At 35.1% G+C, this 20033-nt stretch overlaps 1 protein-coding gene across 2 annotated transcripts in view; it reads left to right on the top strand.

The window, feature by feature from the left end:
• ME1 (malic enzyme 1) overlaps window positions 1–20033 on the top strand; it is a 227938-nt gene that overhangs the window by 88865 nt on the left and 119040 nt on the right. For both annotated transcript variants that reach the window (XM_010358271.2, XM_030929299.1), the window contains exons 4-5: window positions 7929–8004; window positions 13743–13904. In XM_010358271.2, the coding sequence (XP_010356573.1) occupies window positions 7929–8004; window positions 13743–13904 (238 nt within the window). The remainder of the gene's footprint in view (window positions 1–7928; window positions 8005–13742; window positions 13905–20033) is intronic.

Raw genomic sequence — 20033 nt, 5'->3', positions numbered from 1 at the left:
GTGAACATCATCACTAATAGGACCAGTCGGCAATGGTGCCACCTGATAGTAAACAGTGAGAAAAAGCCAGCATCACTTCTGTAATATTACTGCAAAAGATGTGTAATCTAAATCTAATTATGAGCAAACAGCATGCAAACTCAAATTGAGGGACATTCTATAAAATCACTAAATTGTTAACTTCAAAAATATTAATAACATGAAAGTTGAGGAAAGACTGAGGAAATAAGATTGACCAAAGAGACCTGATGACTAAATGCTGCACAGCATTTTGAATTACTGTTTTTATTATGAAGGACATTATTGGAACAACTGGTGAAATGTGAATGATGTCTGAGGATTAGATGGTGATAATGTGACAATATTAATTTTCTGGTTAAGATTATGTAGGAGAATACAAAATCAATGGGCAAAAATCACAAGCATTCTTATACACCAGTAACAGACAAACAGAGAGCCAAATCATGAATGAACTCCCATTCACAATAGCTTCAAAGAGAATAAAATACCTAGGAATCCAACTTACAAAGGATGTAAAGGACCTCTTCAAGGAGAATTACAAACCACTGCTCAGTGAAATAAAAGAAGACACAAACAAATGGAAGAAAATACCATGCTCATGGATAGGAAGAATCAATATTGTGAAAATGGCCATACTGCCCAAGGTAATTTATAGATTCAATGCCATCCCCATTAAGCTACCAATGACTTTCTTCACAGAATTGGAAAAAACTACTTTCAAGTTCATATGGAACCAAAAAAGACCCCGCATTGCCAAGACAATCCTAAGCCACAAGGACAAAGCTGGAGGCATCACACTACCTGACTTCAAACTATACTACAAGTCAAAGTAACCAAAACAGCACTGGTACTGGTACCAAAACAGTGATACAGACCAATGGAACAGAATAGAGCCCTCAGAAATAATACCGCACATCTACAGCCATCTGATCTTTGACAAACCTGACAAAAACAAGAAATGGGGAAAGGATTCCCTATTTAATAAAGGGTGCTGGGAAAATTGGCTAGCCATAAGTAGCTGAAACTGGATCCTTTCCTTACTCCTTATACAAAAATTAATTCAAGATGGATTAGAGACCTAAATGTTAGACCTAAAAACATAAAAACCCTAGAAGAAAACCTAGGTAATACCATTCAGGACATAGGCATGGGCAAGGACTTCATGTCTCAAACACCAAAAGCAATGGCAACAAAAGCAAAAATTGACAAATGGGATCTCATTAAACTAAAGAGCTTCTGCACAGCAAAAGAAACTACTGTCAGAGTGAACAGGCAACCTACAGAATGGGAGAAAATTTTTGCAATCTACTCATCTGACAAAGGGCTAATATCCAGAATCTACAAAGAACTCAAACAAATTTACAAGAAAAAAACAAATAACCCCATCAAAAAGTGGGCAAAGGATATGAACAGACACTTCTCAAAGAAAGACGTTCATACAGCCAACAGACACATGAAAAAATGCTCATCATCACTGGCCATCAGAGAAAATGCAAATCAAAACCACAATGAGATACTATCTCACACCAGTTAGTATGGTAATCATTAAAAAGTCAGGAAACAACAAGTGCTGGAGAGGATGTGGAGAAATAGGAACAATTTTACACTCTTGGTGGGACTGTAAACTAGTTCAACCATTGTGGAAAACAGTGTGGCGATTCCTCAAGGATCTAGAACTAGAAATACCATTTGACCCAGCCATCCCATTACTGGGGATATACCCAAAGGATTATAAGTCATGCTGCTATAAAGACACATGCACACGTATGTTTATTGCAGCACTATTCACAATAGCAAAGACTTGGAATCAACCCAAATGTCCATCAGTGACAGACTGGATTAAGAAAATGTGGCAATATACACCATGGAATACTATGCAGCCATAAAAAAGCATGAGTTCATGTCCTTTGTAGGGACATGGATGCAGCTGAAAACCATCATTCTCAGCAAACTATCGCAAGAACAGAAAACCAAATACCGCATGTTCTCACTCATAGGTGGGAATTGAACAATGAGATCACTTGGACACAGGAAGGGGAACATCACACACCGGGTCCTATTGTGGGGAGGGGGGAGGGGGGAGGGATAGTATTAGGAGATATACCTAATGTAAATGATGAGTTAATGGGTGCAGCACGCCAACATGGCACATGTATACATATGTAACAAACCTGCACGTTGTGCACATGTACCCTAGAACTTAAAGTATAATTTAAAAAAAAAGAATACTTTCACATATTGTATAGTTTTTAAAAATTAAAAGACCATGAAATGCTGTAAAAAAAATACATTTCTCAAAACAAATATTTTAATGTCAATTCAGGCAATTCCAGGACTCTCTACAACTCACAATTTATTAATCTGGTTATTTAAATCCTAAGGGAAATTAATTTTACCAACTCATAGCATATTAGCATTGGGCATAAAAATTACCCTACAATGAATAGTAATAATGAGGATAGAAAATACGAATTTATTAAAAATAATACATCATTCTAAAAAGTAAAAAGATTATGTAGGAGAATATTTTTATTTGTAGGAAATGCATTACATCATTTGGTAGTGATGTGGCATCATGTTGGCTATTTAAATCATAGTTCGGAAAAAAAAAACATTTTTATGTAATGTACTTCAAAGAATTCAAAGAATTTACTGCACTTAATGATCATATTGATCTATGCTTTCTTAACTTTTTTTTTTCCCTTGACTTCCTTTGGCTTCAGAAACACTGGTTATCTTACCTGTTAGATTATTTTCTTCTCAAGGACCATTCTTAGTCACGTTATTCTTTTGTTGTGGGTACTAATTTGTAATGTTTTTTTCCTTGGCCTTCTCTTCTTTCCCCTTTAATAATTTATTCTATTCCTTTCAACTCTAGGCGTATCTATCCTAAATCTGCATCTTTATCCTAGCTATTTCCTGATCTTTAGACCTACATTTTACTTGAAGTTAGCTTTTTTTAGTACTTCTTTTTCTGTCATTCCAGACCTTTGGTATATAACTCAGTACTGGGTTAACTTGAAGGGCTCACTAATGCATACTCATATTTTGTGAAAAATGTGGGGTTTACTTTTCTTATTTCAAAAGATAGTAAAATTGGCTTCTGTAATGGAACAGAGGGTTATTAAGAAAATTTCAGAATGGCTACTTCCTATACTGATCTAGGATCAGGTTCGCAAACTTATTTCCAAAATGAAAGACAAGTATGATTACAGTAGAAGGTTGCATGTTATAAAAAGGTGAATTTTATCTTGATATGAAACAAACTTTTAGGGATACTATCTGAGATAACATGAAGAAGTAAAAATATTATCTCATCTCCCAAATCTGTTTTGAAGGAAGAGGTTATGAGACAAGTTTTAACTGTATATATGAAAAAGGAGTTCATATTATAAAATTGTCTTAGTTCTAACATCAAATAAGAATGAAAATATGAGTATTTTTAGTTGGCATGTTTAAAATTAAACATTTTAAATTGATCAAGAATAACAGGGGTGGTGAAAAGATATTTATTATAATTCCATTCATTTAAAAATGTTGATAAATACCTTTCTCATTTAAGCATTTTATTTTACAGCTGTATGTATGTATATGTTGAAAATTAATGTTTTATATCCAACTCTCTACCAGAAAGTATGAGTCATTTCTGTGCCAAAACACTTTTGGATATCTTATTCAATTTTTTTGCAAATAAATGGCTCTCCCAAAATGCTTGGTTTTGGTGGGACATTACAGGTCCTTTATTTGTTGAGCTCTCTTCAAAAGTAATAATTCTTTCTATGAATGAATCTCTACTCAGTGCAAGAGATTACAGGTGGCCAAATGACTCTTTTCCTGAAGCTGAACTCAGATATAATAAACATTGGCATTTAATTGGTGTTAATTTTGGTGTAATTCATTGTCTCTCTTATTTTAAAAAATGGTATTTCTGGAAACCAGTGTTACTTGGAAAACCTTGGCTAACTAGCAAGTTCCTGAGAAATATTATTGGATACCCCAATAGCCCTGACTTGACCACTGTGCAAGCTATGCATGTAACAAAATTGCACTTGTACCTCCTAAATTTATACAAACAAAAAATAGTGTATTGCCAAGAACATCTTAATAATTCAACAAAAGCGCCTTCTTTAAAAAGTCCAAAAATACTTTAATTTTATAATTATTTATTGAGATCCTGCTGATTTTATAGGCTCACATTGTACTATGACAAGGATCCGAAAGAAATATATACCTTATAAAGAACGTTAATCAATTTTGAGAAACAAAATACATTCATATAAAACAGCAAGAAAACCATGAAAAGATATAATGTAGTGTCAGCTTAGTACATTAATATTCTTGTTGAATCAGACAGTCATCAGTAATCTTCCTATATCACTGACATAATTTTTGGTTACTTAATGAGTCAGTATAAGTCTGGATTTATTTCATGTTTTCTATGCTTTATAATATTTGATTATAAAAGGCTTATTTTTCAGCACTGAAGTCAGCACATATTGTTGGATACATACTACTTGCTAGTACACTTATAGGCATCGGGGTTACATATGTAAGCAGAATAGAGTCTGTATACTTAAGCACCTTACCACTTTGTGTGTACATGTATGCTGGGTGATGATGCCAGGGAAGACACAGACAGTTAACAGTTGAATATATAAATAAATAATTCCAGATATTTTTAAGTATTATGAAGGTAATAAAAATGTTGGGGTGGAAGTGCACTGACTACTGTTATCACAGAAGACCTGTCTGGGTGCCAAGATTTTAGTTGAAGATTGAATAATGAGAAAGAATTAAGTAGGTAGTTAGATTTATAGTTTGGAGCTCAAGGAGAAGTCTAGGGTGATGATAGAAGTTTGAGAGTCACTATTATGAATATGATATTTAAAACCATGAGAGGCCAAGTGCTGTAGCTCACACCTGTAATCCCAACACTTTGGGAAACTGAGGCAGGCGGATCACTTGAGGTCAGGAGTTCAAGACCAGCCTGGCCAACATAGTGAAACCCCATCTCATGTCTACCAAAACTACAAAAATTAGCTGGGCGTGGTGGCAGGCTCCTGTAATCCTAGCCACTTGAGAGGCTGAGGCAGGAGAATAGCTTGAACCCAGGAGGCAGAGGCTGCAGTGAGCCAAGATTGTGCCATTGCACTCCAACCTGGGTGACAGAGCGAGACACTGTCTCAAAAACAACCAACCAACCATGACAGTGCTTAAGTTACATCAGTGAATATAACTGGAGAAGAGAGGAGTATAGAGCCCTGGAACAGTTCAACGTTAAGAAGATGAAGAGGAGGAGGAGGCAGCAAAGGAACCTGAGAAGAAGCAGGTGGTGATTAGGAGGAAACCTAGGCAAATGTGGTATCTCAGCAGCCAGAAAAGAAAGTGTTTCACAAAAGGGAAAGCCAACAATGTCAAACACAGTCAAGAGGTCAAATAAGATGGGAGTTGAGAGCTGATCTTTGCCGGCACTAAGGTGAGAATCATCAGTGACTTGGTAAGAGTTGTCTTTGGAGAAATAAGGAAGAAAAGCCTTATCGACAGATAGAAGAGAGAATAGGTGGTAGAAAACCAAGGCAATAAGAATATGCAAATCTTTTGAAGGATTTGCTATGAATCAGAGGAGAATAGGGGATAAAATCCAATGTTTTGAAAAGATGGATAATATAGCACAGGTTTTTGTGCCAAAAACTCCAGTAGAAAAAGCAGTGATGCAGCATAGAGATGGAATAATTACAGGAGTGAAGCCTTTGAAAAGGTGAGATGGGATAGGATCCTGAACAAAGAGGACGGCCTTAATGGTAGGAAAATTTCTTCTCTTATAACAGGAAGGAAGGCAGAAGTTGTGGGGAAAAAAAAAGATGCAGATGGGTTAGTGGAATTTATATTAGAATGATGAAGTAGTTTTTACCATACGGCATCTACTTCTGTTGAAATTCAAGATTAGATTATCAACAAAGTATGACAGGGGAACAGGTGTGCAAGAGTGAGGAGAAAGCAGATGTAGAATTGTCCTCTCTGAGAATAGTAAGTTAAATTTGCTAAGACATCATAGTGGTAAACTTCACAAGAGAAGAGTGCCAGTTGGAAATTTGCAGCCATAAATAGTAAGTAAATCTTATCAACACTTTTTGTGATTTTTCTAAAGCAATACTTTTGCCAATCAGTAACAGTAGGCATCTCTATTACCTAGATGGTATTCTTGAAAAACCACTTTCTGCTCAAGGAAACAGGTTAGAAAAATGACTCATTTTAGGTCTGGGGCAGAAAACTTTCAAAATAGACCTGGAACATTTGATCATAACAGAGCAAGGAAGCCATCAAAAACTTCTGTAGTCATGTCAAAAGGACTCAGGGGACAGCATGAAAAGTCTTTCACTTGCTCAAGATGAAATAATATGAATATCAATAAGGAAAATAACTATAATGGATTGAAACACATCAAATATGTTTAAATCCGTGAGTTCAAATTGATCAAAACAAACAAACAAACAAACAAACAAAAAAAAACCAACAACAAAACCATACACACAACAACAACAACAACTAAGTGGAAACTTCTGAAGAAATCTAGTTAACCAGCTTTTTAATTTAAAAGCTGATAAAGAAAATGGAGCATTTTTCCTTTTTCTATATCAGCCGTGTCCTTGGATACCCATAGATGTGGCGAAATTTCTCTTTAAAGGGGTGTTCCAGTAAATAAATATGAATGATATAATTGGAATATCACCATTTTGTAATTCCAGATTAATTCATGAACTTAGACATTTAGCAAAATAAGCTGCTTTTATTCTGATAACATCAAACCATGAAATCTCTTGTCCAAAAAAATTGAACATGAATTTGATTGTGCTTCTAGATTCAATTTTCAATTACCAATTTTCCAAGAATACAGAAGAAAGATTAACATGTTAATCTATATGATAGAGATTTAATTAGCCAAATCCATATTGAGGGAAACTCTACCAAATTAAACATAGTGCCTATGGAAGGTTTATGATTTGGTGATATAAAACAATACATTAACTATAAAGGAAGTGATACCATCAGAGTGAGGATAGTGGTTACACTTAGAAGGGAAGAGTCTTCGGGAGAAAACATGTGGATGGGTTTTGGGTAGCTGGCAAGATTCTGTTTAAATGAATATTATGTAGAAAGGTGGTTGTCTTATAACAATTCATTAAGCTGTATGTGGTTCTTTATATCTGAGTTATATTTAACAATACTAGAGCAAAACTTTTAAATGAGGATAAGGCATTTACATATTTTAAATTCCATTATTTTAATTTGTGAAGTTACTTGTTAAGCTTTTGTAGGAAATGGGAGGGACAAACAGTGTTAAAGACTTGAGAATAAATGACAGAGTTGCAAACGGCAACTAACATCACAAATCAAAGAAATCAAGTGAGCTCTACATGAAAGAGCTGCTCAGCATTAGTCGGTCACTTCAGCCATCTCTAACACATGTTCTCATCTTCGTGTTGAAAATGGATTAAGTGGAATATACATTGAAAATGCCTGTTTACAGATGCTTCATGTTACTTTTCAAAGTGCTTTTATGTATATTATATCATGACAGATTCTAAATGAATTTGTGAGTGGAACTGATAATGCTATCTAAATTCTCTGTACATAAAAAAAAGAATGTTAATTTAAAAATATTTTAAAATATCTAAGAAAACAAACTTCCCTTTACTGTAGATATCAATATATTATTTCAAGTAATTTTTCCCTTACTTATAAGAGTTCCTGCCCCTTATTTGTTTGAGGAAATAATGTTCAACAGTTTGATAAAAATTGAGATATATTAAATTGTTCTTTGAGAAAATGTTTAAGATATTCATGATAGTTTGACAGGCCTGAAGTAAATGTAAACTACTCCTTTTTTTTTTTTTTTTTTCTGCCAGAGGTCTCTTTATTAGTATCCACGATCGAGGGCATATTGCTTCGGTTCTCAATGCATGGCCAGAAGATGTCATCAAGGTAGGTTTTCATGTTTTTCCATTATGGCAACTTTTTTCTTGTTTCTGTCTTATAAAACAGTTTAAAACATACTGACAATTCTCATGATAATAGGTAGCATTCATTAGCTTTTCTAGTGAATATCACCTAATTTATATCCCTTTGATTTTTACGTAGTGGGTTAATTTTATTCCGATGCCATTTAGATACTAAGTTTTCCTATTATTTCTATCTAATTTCTTAGTACCTCCATTCTAAGTAATGATAAATGTTGAATGTGTGATAGCATCTGAATTTCTTTAAGCAAACCCTTAAATTCTATCTGTTGTGTTTAATTATCCACTAAGAGGAATCCAAGTAGGCAAGAAAAAAAGTCTGTTAATTCATTTCTTTTGTCATTATGACTTTAAGTAGCTCATTTGACTTCCCTCTGTAAGTGAGCTAATGAAAATAAAAGTAATAATAGTACCTGACATTTGGTAGCATTCCGAATGAGACTTTTTACACGGATTAACTCTTATAATAATAATAATTGATTGAGGAAAGAAAGGCACAGATGGGTTACAAAGTAGCCTAAGATAGTGGTGGGAACTCCATGCAGGCCCCAGAGCTGGCCTCTGAGTCCCTGTTCTTAGACACAGGGCTATGCCATCTTTCTTGTCTAAGGGAGTTGAGAAGTGTTTGTTCTCCCTTTGGTTCCCTCTTTCCTTTCTGTTGAGTGCCTAGCAACTTTGTGGTATCTTTTAGTACCAAGATGGAATAAATCAATGAGTTTTGGTGGTACAAAGGCACTTCAGGTATAACTTCTGAATGTAAGTCCACTAATGATCTTTTTAAAATTGTTTTAATTTTTTTAGAGACAAAGTCCCACTATGTTGCTCAGTCTGGTCTTGAACTTCTGACCTCAAGCAGTCCTCCTGCCTGAGCTTCCCAAAGTATTGAAACCATAGGTGTGAGCTACCATGCCTGGGTGATCTTTCCTATTTGAGATATTGTGGCTATAATTGATTAATTTGGTTCTCTAGGGCTCATGCTAGGAAAACTTGTAAATTAAAGTGGTTTTTATTATTTCCAATGTCCTCAATTTTCTTTCTTTCTTTCTTTCTTTTTTTTTTTTTTTTTTTTTTTTTTTTTTTTTTTTTTGCTTTCTCCACCTAAGTTGCTTCCTCAGCTTTTCTGCTATCAACAAGACCATGTTATCCACAGATTCTGGTCTTAGAAACTATCCTAAAAAACATCTTAATTCTATAAAGCATAAATGTCTGGTCACCTAAGGATGTTTACTTTTAATCAGGATCTAAAGGAGATTTAAAGAATTAACAAGTTGGCTAGAAGTGGTGGCTCAGGCCTGTGATCCCAACACTTTGGGAGGCCGAGGTGGGTGGGAGGATTGCTTGAGCTCAGGAGTTTGAGATCAGCGTGGGCAACATAGTGAGACTCCATTTCTAGAAAAAATTTAAAAATTAGCTGGAATGGTGGTGCATGCCTGTAGTCTCAGTTACTTGGGAGGCTGAGGTAGGAGGATCACTTGAACCCAGGAGTTCAATTCTGCAGTGAGCTATGATCACACCACTACACTCTAGCCTGGGCAACAGACTGAGACCCTGTCTCAGAAAAAAAACAAAAAACAAAAAAGATTTAACAAGTCAATACAGGAAATAGTTCTGCAGTAGAGAGTTCTAGTCAATATCCCTGTAATCATAAGAGCTAGGCAGTAAGCTATCACACCATGTTTCTTGTTCTTCCAACTAGCTGATCTCTGCATCTTTAACTTTATTCATAGGCTACTTTTATCCTTTGGACTCTTAATACTGGGCTCTTACCGATGTTCTTATCCCTAACTATGCCCTCCTTTATTTAAAAATCTTAGTATAGTGCCTGGCACATAGTAGGTACTTAGTAAATGGCAGCTATTGACTGTAAAAGAATGCTGAAGATAGATAAGTATATCTTATACGGTCTCTCCTATATACTTGAAAGTACCCATGAAATAAAGTCAATTATTAGGCAAAATATAATCAAACTATGTGGTATTATAAGTGCCTTATTTATTCATTTTGAGGATAATATTATTTAGAGAAGGCTGGAATAGTTAAGAAAGTTTTATAGCAAAGTCGGGACTTAGATCCAACCTTTGATAGTTAGAAAGGGAAAAACATACTACTCTAAGAAGGGAACAGATGAATGTAGGTATCAAGTTCAGTAAGAGAATGGGGTGTTTTTAGACAATAAGAAAATTCACTGGCCTGACTAAAGCTGAGTGTTAATATTGGAATGTAGTGGAATTAAGATTGTTTAAGGGGTAATCAAATTATTATAAAAGGTTTTGAAATTCAGAAAAAGATTTAGATTTGAAAAAATAGAATGTCATATTTAACAAGGAAATCACTTTGTATAAGTAATATTTGAACAAGGTTCACTGGAAACAGATTTTAGAGTAGTTTCAGGAAAGCAGGAAAAGATGCAAACGTTCTGCATTTAGGTAGGCTACAAGAGGATGGGCCTTGGGAAATTAAATGAAGGGAATGAAGACAGGACACATGGAGAGTATCTTTGTGTGTTCAGCAGAAATCTGCATATTTCATACAGAAGTTTCTATTCAGGTAATGCCTAGATAATAATTTGTATAGTGTGGTGAAGATTTAATTTCTGAGAAATGGACATCACTGATAGAATTGTAGTTGTCTTACTGACATTAATCCTGCAGTTGTGATTTAATTATTGTATAGAAAACATCCAACTGCTTCATTTTTCTAAAGCAGGAGATAAAGTAGGTTAAAAAAAAGCAAGAGAATATTAATTTAGTGATAAACTACTTAAGTGACAAAACTTTTTTCTTTGAGAGAATTCTTTTACTGTTAAAATCTACTCTTTTATATGGAAATATTTATGAATTAATGCCATAAATGTATGTTTGTAATAAAGCATAAATATCAAATGTCTCAAAACATATTTTAAAAACTTCTCAAACTACTACATATATAAATGTTCATATATATGTATATAATTAAATAATATAAATAACTCTGAGAGAAGAACTTAGGGAATAAAAGTTATGAAGAAATAAGAAATAATGAATTTTTTTTTTTTTTTTTTGAGACAGTTTCACTCTTTTTGCCCAGGCTGGAATGCAATGGTGCAATCTCTGCTCACTGCAACCTCTGCCTTGCAGGTTCAAGCAATTCTCCTGCCTCAGCCTCCCGAGTAGCTGGGAGGCTACTCGCCACCACACCCGGCTTATTTTTGTATTTTTAGTAGAAACGGGGTTTCACCATGTTGGTCAGGCTGGTCTCGAACTCCTGACCTCAGGTGATCCGCCCGCCTCAGCCTCCCAAAGTGTGCTGGGGTTACAAGCGTGAGCTACCACAAGTGGCCTGCCTTTTTTTTTCTTCATGTTCAAGACATATATTTAGTTTAACATAGATGAGCTATCAAAAATAAGTGAAAAGGTATGCCACTTGAAATTCCTTTTTCAGAATTTTGAAACCAAATAACACCTCTCTGTGTTTAAGCACTTTCGATGAAATCTGGAAAGCATTTTATAAATTATTATTCAGGTCATAACTAAGCTAAGCTAAATGACTAAGCTAACTAAGCTAAATGACAATATTACTTTTCTTATAAAACATATCATTAAAAATATTTGTAAGTATAGGCAGGCCAAATGGACTTTACCTATGTAAAGATCACATTCATAAAAGTTATATAGTATCAATGATATGTAAAAGTACCTCTATTTGTGGTAATGCAATAAATAAAACTGTCTGTTAAATACACTTTAGAAGTATTAGGACTTTGAAAATTTGGCCTTAATTTAATTTAAAAAACAAAGTTATAGTTCTCTGCAGTATTTATCTTTTTTACCTTAAATCAGGGCTAAGTTAACCCAGTAGTATCGGATTGCTTCCTCCAAAAGAGCATCACAAATTGATCCATTGCTATTTGACATGAAAAATCTTCCAAAGACAAATGTATAGAATATGCAAAAATGATTTTCACCTACCTCCCAAGTGTATTTGCTTTTAAGACAGTTTTTCAAGAGCTGAATAATATAGGTGAACAGGAAATTAAATAAAATATCTTAGAAATATATTTAAAAATATATTCTGCAATGTGGTATGGTGAAAAGAGCACAGAACTAGGAATTAACATATGTGGGTTTCTGGTTCTTTGATATTAACCAAGTAAATCACCTTAGGCAAATTATTTCAGTTCTCTGATTTTTCAGTTTCCTAATTTATAAAATAAGAGGAATAGATGGAATATACTTTAGATTTCTCTTTACTTCTAAAATGCTATGACTTTATAATTAGCTCTGATGAAATAATAGTAATAGCTATAAATTTTTAAGAATTTGTAATGTACCAGGTACTGTGGTAAGTTCTTTATATATCATGATTTCATTTTATGTAATCATAGTTTTATTCAATTTACTAATATTTGTTGATTGTTTACGGTGTGCCAAATGCTGTACTAGGTGCTGATGTACAGTGGTAAGCAAAAAGACCCGGTTCCCAATTTCATACAGCTACTCTGAAAAGTACATTTATTACTCCCAATTTACCAGTAAGAAACAGAAGCTTAAATTCACCCAAGGCCAAATAACTGACATTTTCCCACATTTCTCTGAATATGATGAGTGTAGCAGTTTGTAGACTAATAAATTGTGTTTCATAAGATTGGTTTTGTTTAAATTCATATAATTGACATGAATCACAAAGATGTTCAATAATGATAGCAAATTACATCGAATTAAAATCTCCACATGATTAAAGTATATGCTTCATAAATATTCAAGTTAATTAGAAATAAACTGAGCAGGCTGGGCACGGTGGTGGCACATGCCTGTAATCCCAGCACTTTGGGAGACTGGGACGGGTGGATCACGAGGTCAGGAGTTTGAGACCAGCCTGGCCAACACAGTGAAACCCTGTCTCTACTAAAAATACAAAAATTAGCTAGGCGTGGTGGTGAGCGCCTGTAATACCAGTTACTCGGGAGGCTGAGACAGGAGAATTGCCTGAACCTGGGCGGCAGAGGTTGCAGTGAGCTGAGATCGCGCCATTGCACTCCAGCCTGGGTGACAGAGCAAGACTCTGTTTCGGAAAAAAGAAAAAGAAAAAGAAAGAAGGAGGAAGGGAGGGAGGAAGGAAGGGAGGGAGGGAGGGAAGAAGGAGACAAAATTCGTTAAATCTAGTGGAAAATGTTCAGGTAAGAGAAGTAGCAGACTGTACTGGACATGTTTCAAAGATATCAAGTGATTATAGGAGTTAAGGAGAATGGGTCAGATTGTTGTAAAAATAGGAGGATAGTGCCAGGATGCATAAACTAAAGATCAGAGCATTTAGGGCAGAGGTGTAACCTCCTCAATCTCTTCAGTAACTATGCAGTAGTTTACTAAGGACACTCTTGCTCAAAACCACCTTCTTTTGGTTCCTGGTGTGAGCTCTTATTTCCTTATGCTTTACCCACTTGCTCCTCTTGATTGAAAACTTAAGTTATTTGGTATGTTTGAATCTTTATGTGCACACATGCCCTTCTTTTTTCAATAACCTAATTAAGCATATTTATAAATCAAGTTCATTTCTTCACCCGATTCTTCCACAATTACAATTTATAAAATCTTTTTCATATATATTTAATTTATGTTTTTTTAACAGCTTAATATTTCACTAGTAGTCACTTCAGAAGTAGAGTCAGAAATTGTGCCTCAGGATTTGTGAAAACCTGTTAATAAGTAATTTTTCTTTTTCTTCTAGGCCATTGTGGTGACTGATGGAGAGCGTATTCTTGGCTTGGGAGACCTTGGCTGTAATGGCATGGGCATCCCTGTGGGTAAATTGGCTCTATATACAGCTTGCGGAGGGATGAATCCTCAAAAATGTCTGCCTGTCATTCTGGATGTGGGAACCGAAAATGAGGTAAATAATTTACATCTATAAGGCAGCTATGTACCTTTAAAAATGGCATAAATTCTTGCATTTTGAACTTATTCCAGGAACTTCATAAATTTCATTCTTTTTTGTCTGGTTCTCTCTCTCTCTCTCTCCAAATCTCCCTTTAGTATTATAAAAAAAATTACTTTTCCTGTTCTCCTTTTCCCATCTTTATAACGTGATTAATCTTTTATCTGCTTCCCTAGTGCCTCATGTTGCTTTGATATGTATTTTCACCATTATTCTATAGAGTGTATGTTTTACCTTAAGACAATAGTTAAAAAAATTTTTTTTTTATTATATAGGAACTAATCCCACAGGATTTATTAAATTTAATCAGTCTGAAATATTCTTGTTTTAAAAACTATACTGAACCTAAAGTAGATCATTTGGAGTTTAACTTTTCTCATTCATGACTTTATATTTTAGAATCTTAAAGTCGTATGTTAAGTACTACTTTTTTTTGCTCATCCTTTACTGCTAATATTTAGGATTAGTTAGCTAACTGGATACTAGAAGTTAAATGTAGAATTCTCTGAAATAGAAATGAAAGATAATAGTCAGTTAAGGATGAACTTTTAAAAAGTTATTTACAAATTTCAGACCTAGGTCCCAAGCAGATATATCATCAAATAAGACCATAACACAAATACGTACATGCATTATGTTTATTTTCTTTGTCTCCTTCTAAAACAATTGAAGTTAAAACTTTTGATCTGTAAGTAATGTGAAATATATTTTTGCATGAACAAAAATATATTTACAATAGTGACTCAAACAGTTATGTTTTTTAACCTACACATACAAAATTATAATATTTAACTTGATCTGTACATGAATGCTCACTTAACCTTTATCAAAGGATACATTTTGATAAAAATACAATGCTTATCTGGCATTTTCTTTTCTGATACCAATAGAAATGGCTTAGAAATTATCAAAGCTGGCTTCTTGACCTCTTTAAACAATTGTCCTAAAATTGTGTGTATACATTGAACATTAACATTTCCTCTTTAAGCCAGGAGAGGTGGTGTGTACCTACAATCCTAGCTACTTAGGAGCCTGGAAGGTAGGAGGATTGCTTGAACTCAGGAGGTTCAGGATGCAGTGAGCCATGATTATCCAATTGGACTACAGCCTGGGCTACAGAGTGAGAGCCTGCTCTAAAAAATTTAAATTAAAATAAAATAAATATATTTCTACTTTATTTTAAAAATATATTTTAAAAATTGTTCTGTGATAAAGTTGCATTGACATAAAATAGTTTATTTCTTATTTTTTTATTTTTATTTTTATTTTTTTTGGGAAGGAGTCTTGCTCTGTCACCCAGGCTGGAGTGCAGTGGCGTGATCTCCGCTTACTGCAACCTCCGCCTCCCAGGTTCAAGCGATTCTCCTGCCTCAGCCTCCCAAGTAGCTGGGACTACACACACGTGCCACCATTCTCGGCTAATTTTTTCTATTTTTAGTAGAGAGGGGGTTTCACCGTGTTAGCCAGGATGGTCTCCATCTCCTGACCTCCTGATCCATCCACCTCATCCTCCCTCCCAAAGTGCTGGGATTACAGGCGTGAGCTACTGCACCCGACCTATTTGTTTTTATTTTCTTTAAGACAGGATCTCACTGCTGTTGCCTGGGCTAGAGTGCACTATCATGATCATGGTTCACTGCAGCATCAATCTCCCATGCTCAGGTGATTCTGCCACCTCAGCCTCCCAAGTAGCTAGGACTACAGGTACATGCCACCACAACTGGGTAATTTTTTGTTTACATTGAAATCAAATTTTAAAAATCACAAAAATAGGTAATACATCTTAAAAATTCTGTGGAGAAATGAGGAGGAATATATAATGACAAAACAGACGTGCAAAAATGTTAGAAATTGGCTTTTTTTTTTTTTTTTTTTGTAAGAGATAGGATGTCGCACTGCCACCCAGGCTGTGGTGCAGTGGCACTATCATAGCTCATTGCAGCCTTAAACTCCTGAGCCCAAGTGGTCCTCCTGCCTCAGCCTTTCAAGTAGCTGGGATTCCAGGTGTGCACCACCACACCCAGCTAATTTTTTAAACTGTTTTTTTTTTTTTTAAGACGAGTTCTTGCTATGTACATTGCCCGGACTGGTTTTGAACTCCTGGTCTCAAACAATCCTCCTACTTCACTGGGATAACAGTGAAGTTTTAAACAGTTTTAACCCTGCGCCATTTATTGAGATTGTTTGTATAATGTGGACATTATAAAAGACTGTGCACTAGTGAAACTGTAACATTAGGACTCTTGCATTGATTGTATTATATGAAAGAATTAATTTCATGAGCGAGATTGTATTATATGAAAGAATTGATTTCATGAAAGTAGGTCTTAAAATTGCCAAATTGATGGTTGTCTTCAATTTTCCACATTATCTCTGTTTAGTGTATGTTTCTTTCATCTTTTGGTATTCATTGCTTTTATGTTATTACATTTCTATCCAGTATCTTACTTCCTCAGCCTGAAGAACCCATCCACCTATCCTTCACGAAATTTCTTAGTTTACCCAGCTGTAGATCTAGCTTTTTCTCTCTCTCTCTCTCTTTTTTTTTTTAATTAAGACATGTCTGGTTCATACTACATTTCAGAATTTTTAAGCTGATAATTAAAAAATAATCTGATTATCTAAATGAATCTACTGTTAAAATGCTGTGTATTATTTCTAGAGATTTTGCTTACTTCCATTGGACTTTCAGGGATATTGAGGGAAGAAAATTAAGTGAATGGTGAACCTTTAACTCTTTGACAGGTCACCAGAGAATACCTTTGTCACTTTGAGAGTGACAGAGGTCTTTGAGAGACCTTTCTGAAACTCCTCAAATTGCATTTGGTATTATACCAATATTGAGTACCTACTCATTATGTTAAGTGAAATAAACCAGGCACAGAAAGACAAATATCCCATGTTCTCACACCCGAGCTAAAAAAGTTGATCTCATGGAGGTAAAGAGAAGAACGATAGTTGCCAAAGACTGGGAAGGGTGTGTGTATGTCAGGGTGGGGGTGGGAGGATGAAGAGAGGTTGGTTAATGGGTACAAATATGTCAATTGAAGAAATAAGTTCTAATGTTTGATAGTAGAGTAGGGTGACTACAGTTACCAACACTGTATTGTATATTTCAAAATAGCTAGAAGAGAGGACTTGAAATGCTATCAACACATAGAAATGATACTCAAGGTGGCTGGGCGCGGTGGCTCACACCTGTAATCCCAGAACTTTGGCAGGCCGAGGCAGGCGGATCACCTGAGGTTGGGAGTTTGAGAACAGCCTGAGCAATACAGAGAAAACCTGTCTCTACTAAAAATACAAAATTAGCTGGACATGATGGCACATGCCTGTAATCCCACCTACGTGGGAGGCTGAGGCAGGAGAATTGCTTGAACCTGGTGGCAGAGGTTGTAGTGAGCTGAGATCATGCCATTGCACTCCAGCCTGGGCAACAAGAGCAAAACTCTGTCTCAAAAAAAGAAAAGAAAAGAAATAATACTTAAGATGATGGACTCCCTGAATACCCTGACTTGATCATTACACATTCCATGCATGTAACAAAGTATCACATGTACTCCATAAAAATATACAAATTTATGTATCAATAAACAAATTTTTAAAAAGTATTGAATATCTGCTATCCATCAAAGCCTAAGCAAAACCTAGATAATATTGGTGTAAAAAATGTAAGATTTTGCCAGCAGGATGCTCTGAATCTAGAAGAGGAGATACACATGTAACTAGTTTCAGTATGTATTAATTGCTTTCTTTGGTAAAGGCATTTGAAGGCGTTTAGCAAACCAATTCTCTAACAATTATTATATACTGTTGTTATCGGTGAACAAAGAATTGGACAAAACATACAAAGCAAGGAAAGAATGAAGCAAGAAAAGCAGAGATTTATTGAAAATGAAAGCATACTCCACAGAGTGGGAATGGGCCTGAGCAGCCGCTCGAGGACCTGGATACAGAATCTTCTCAGGTCCGAAAACCCCCTAGAGGTTTCCCATTGGCCAATTGGTGTTCACCCCATTTAAATGAAGTGGTGGACTGCAATCAGAGGCTGAAGTGAAGTTACAAAGGTCACACTCCTAGCAAACATCTGATTGGTTGTGGAAAGCAACCAATGGGAGGATAAAGTAAAGTTACAAAACTGCATTTCTATGCAAATAAAGGCTTGGCCCACAGTCAGTCTGATTGGTTGTGGACAGCAACCTATCAGAGGCTGAAGTGAAGTTACAAAGTTACACTCCTGTGCAAACGTCTGATTGGTTGCAAAAACCAACCAATCAGAGGTACTTTGAATTACTCATCTGCCAGCAGAAAAGGTAGGGGTTTGCAAAGGGAGTAGCCTCTGGTCATTTTGTTACTTAGGCATAGAAAGTTAGGGTTTTCCTTTCAATTTAGTTCTAGGAATCAGTGCAAAACAGCCTTAGGTTCCCTGCCTCCAGACCCTATTTTCCAGCCTCATTCTTATTCTTAAACTCTGTATTACTGTTATTTTCTTGCATCTTGTCTTTTTAAATAAATCATATTTTGGGTATCTAATTGTAAAAATGTATACTAGCAAATGATCAACTAGAGTTCTTATTCTAAAAGGAGAGTAAATTATTTGTTCCCTTTATAAAAGATAGTTTAGCTGTACCCAGAGTTAGTTAAACTACAAAATTTACAGGTATACATACTCTTCAAGACTGCCCTCATTTCTTCCGTCAACTGCAAGTTCCAGAACTTCCCAAAACCAACTTCAGGCTTGGTAATTTGCTAAGACTCAAAAAACTCACTGAAAGCTATTGTACTCACAGTTACAGTGTATTATGGGTGAAAGATAACACATTAAAATCACACAAAAGAAGAAATGTATAGGGAAGAGTCTAGAAGAGTCCCAAATGTGAAGTGTCCATTTTCCTGTAAAATCAGGACATGTTACCCTCCCAGTACAGATATGAAATATCAACATGTGTCCCACTGTTCAGAGTTTTATTGGGGCTCCATTACCTAGTCATGATTGATTGATTGATTGATTGATTGTCCAGGTGGTTGAACTCAGTCTCCAGGTTGGCCTATACTATATGACGCAAAGGCTCTACCCCAGATCACATGGTTAGTCTTTCTGCAATGGCCAGTCTTCACCCGGTGACTCTCAGTTATGGTCGCTAAGCTACTAGATAAAAGGATTAGGCCCTATATAAACTGGTTGAATGCTTGTAAACTGTCACCAGAGTCCATCCACAGAATAAATAAAAGTATAAGAGACAGACAAAAAGGAAAATAGATGTAAATTTTATTGTTAATTAAGCAGAATTAAGTTTTAAACTCAGATAAGATTAAGGATTTGATCATCAAGCTTTTAAGGAAATATAGTTCCTATGCTATATAAACTGTCCCAGAGTGTATTACAATTGACAGCTTAACATTTCAGTTTTTAAAAAGAGCATAACCTTGATATCCAAACCTGGTAAAAAAAATTAGCACATAATAAGAAATTGCTGAGTAGTCTCATATTTACCCCTGCTCCCAGTTTCACCACTTACTAGTGGTGTTTCTGTGTTTTGCTCATGTAAAATGAGTACTTACCTCATAGAGCTGTCATGGTTTAATACATTTAGAATGCTTAAAATTGTGACTGGCATTTTGTGAGCACTTAGTAAATGTTACCTCACATTAATATAGATGTAGAAGCAAAAGTTCTTTATAAAATATTGGCAAGTAAGATCTTGCAGAATATTTTAATGTTGAAATAATGTTTGAAATCTATTCAAACCATTAGCTACATCATAATTAATGGTGATATATTAGAGGCATTATTTTAAAAGACAGAACACCTGTTGTCACGGCTGTTCTCTTTTTTATCATTCAGAAAATTCTAGCCTGTGTAATAAGACAGTAAAACAAAGGGGATATAACTGACAGGAAAAGACAAAATTATCATTATTTATAGGTAATATGTTTATTACTGAAACCCAAGAAAACCAACTAAAAAATATTGTGGTCAAATTATAGCACTCAGTAAAGTGGCTGCTTTAAAACAAATATTGAAAACTTAATAGCTTTTCTATGTAATTGTAATAACCAGTTAAAAATTAACTCATTCACAAT

The sequence above is a fragment of the Rhinopithecus roxellana genome, chromosome 4 (genome assembly GCF_007565055.1).
Source record: "Rhinopithecus roxellana isolate Shanxi Qingling chromosome 4, ASM756505v1, whole genome shotgun sequence".
NCBI lineage: Eukaryota > Metazoa > Chordata > Mammalia > Primates > Cercopithecidae > Rhinopithecus > Rhinopithecus roxellana.
The sequence above is the reverse complement of the archived record's forward strand: the minus strand, read 5'-3'. Positions and strand labels throughout refer to the sequence as shown.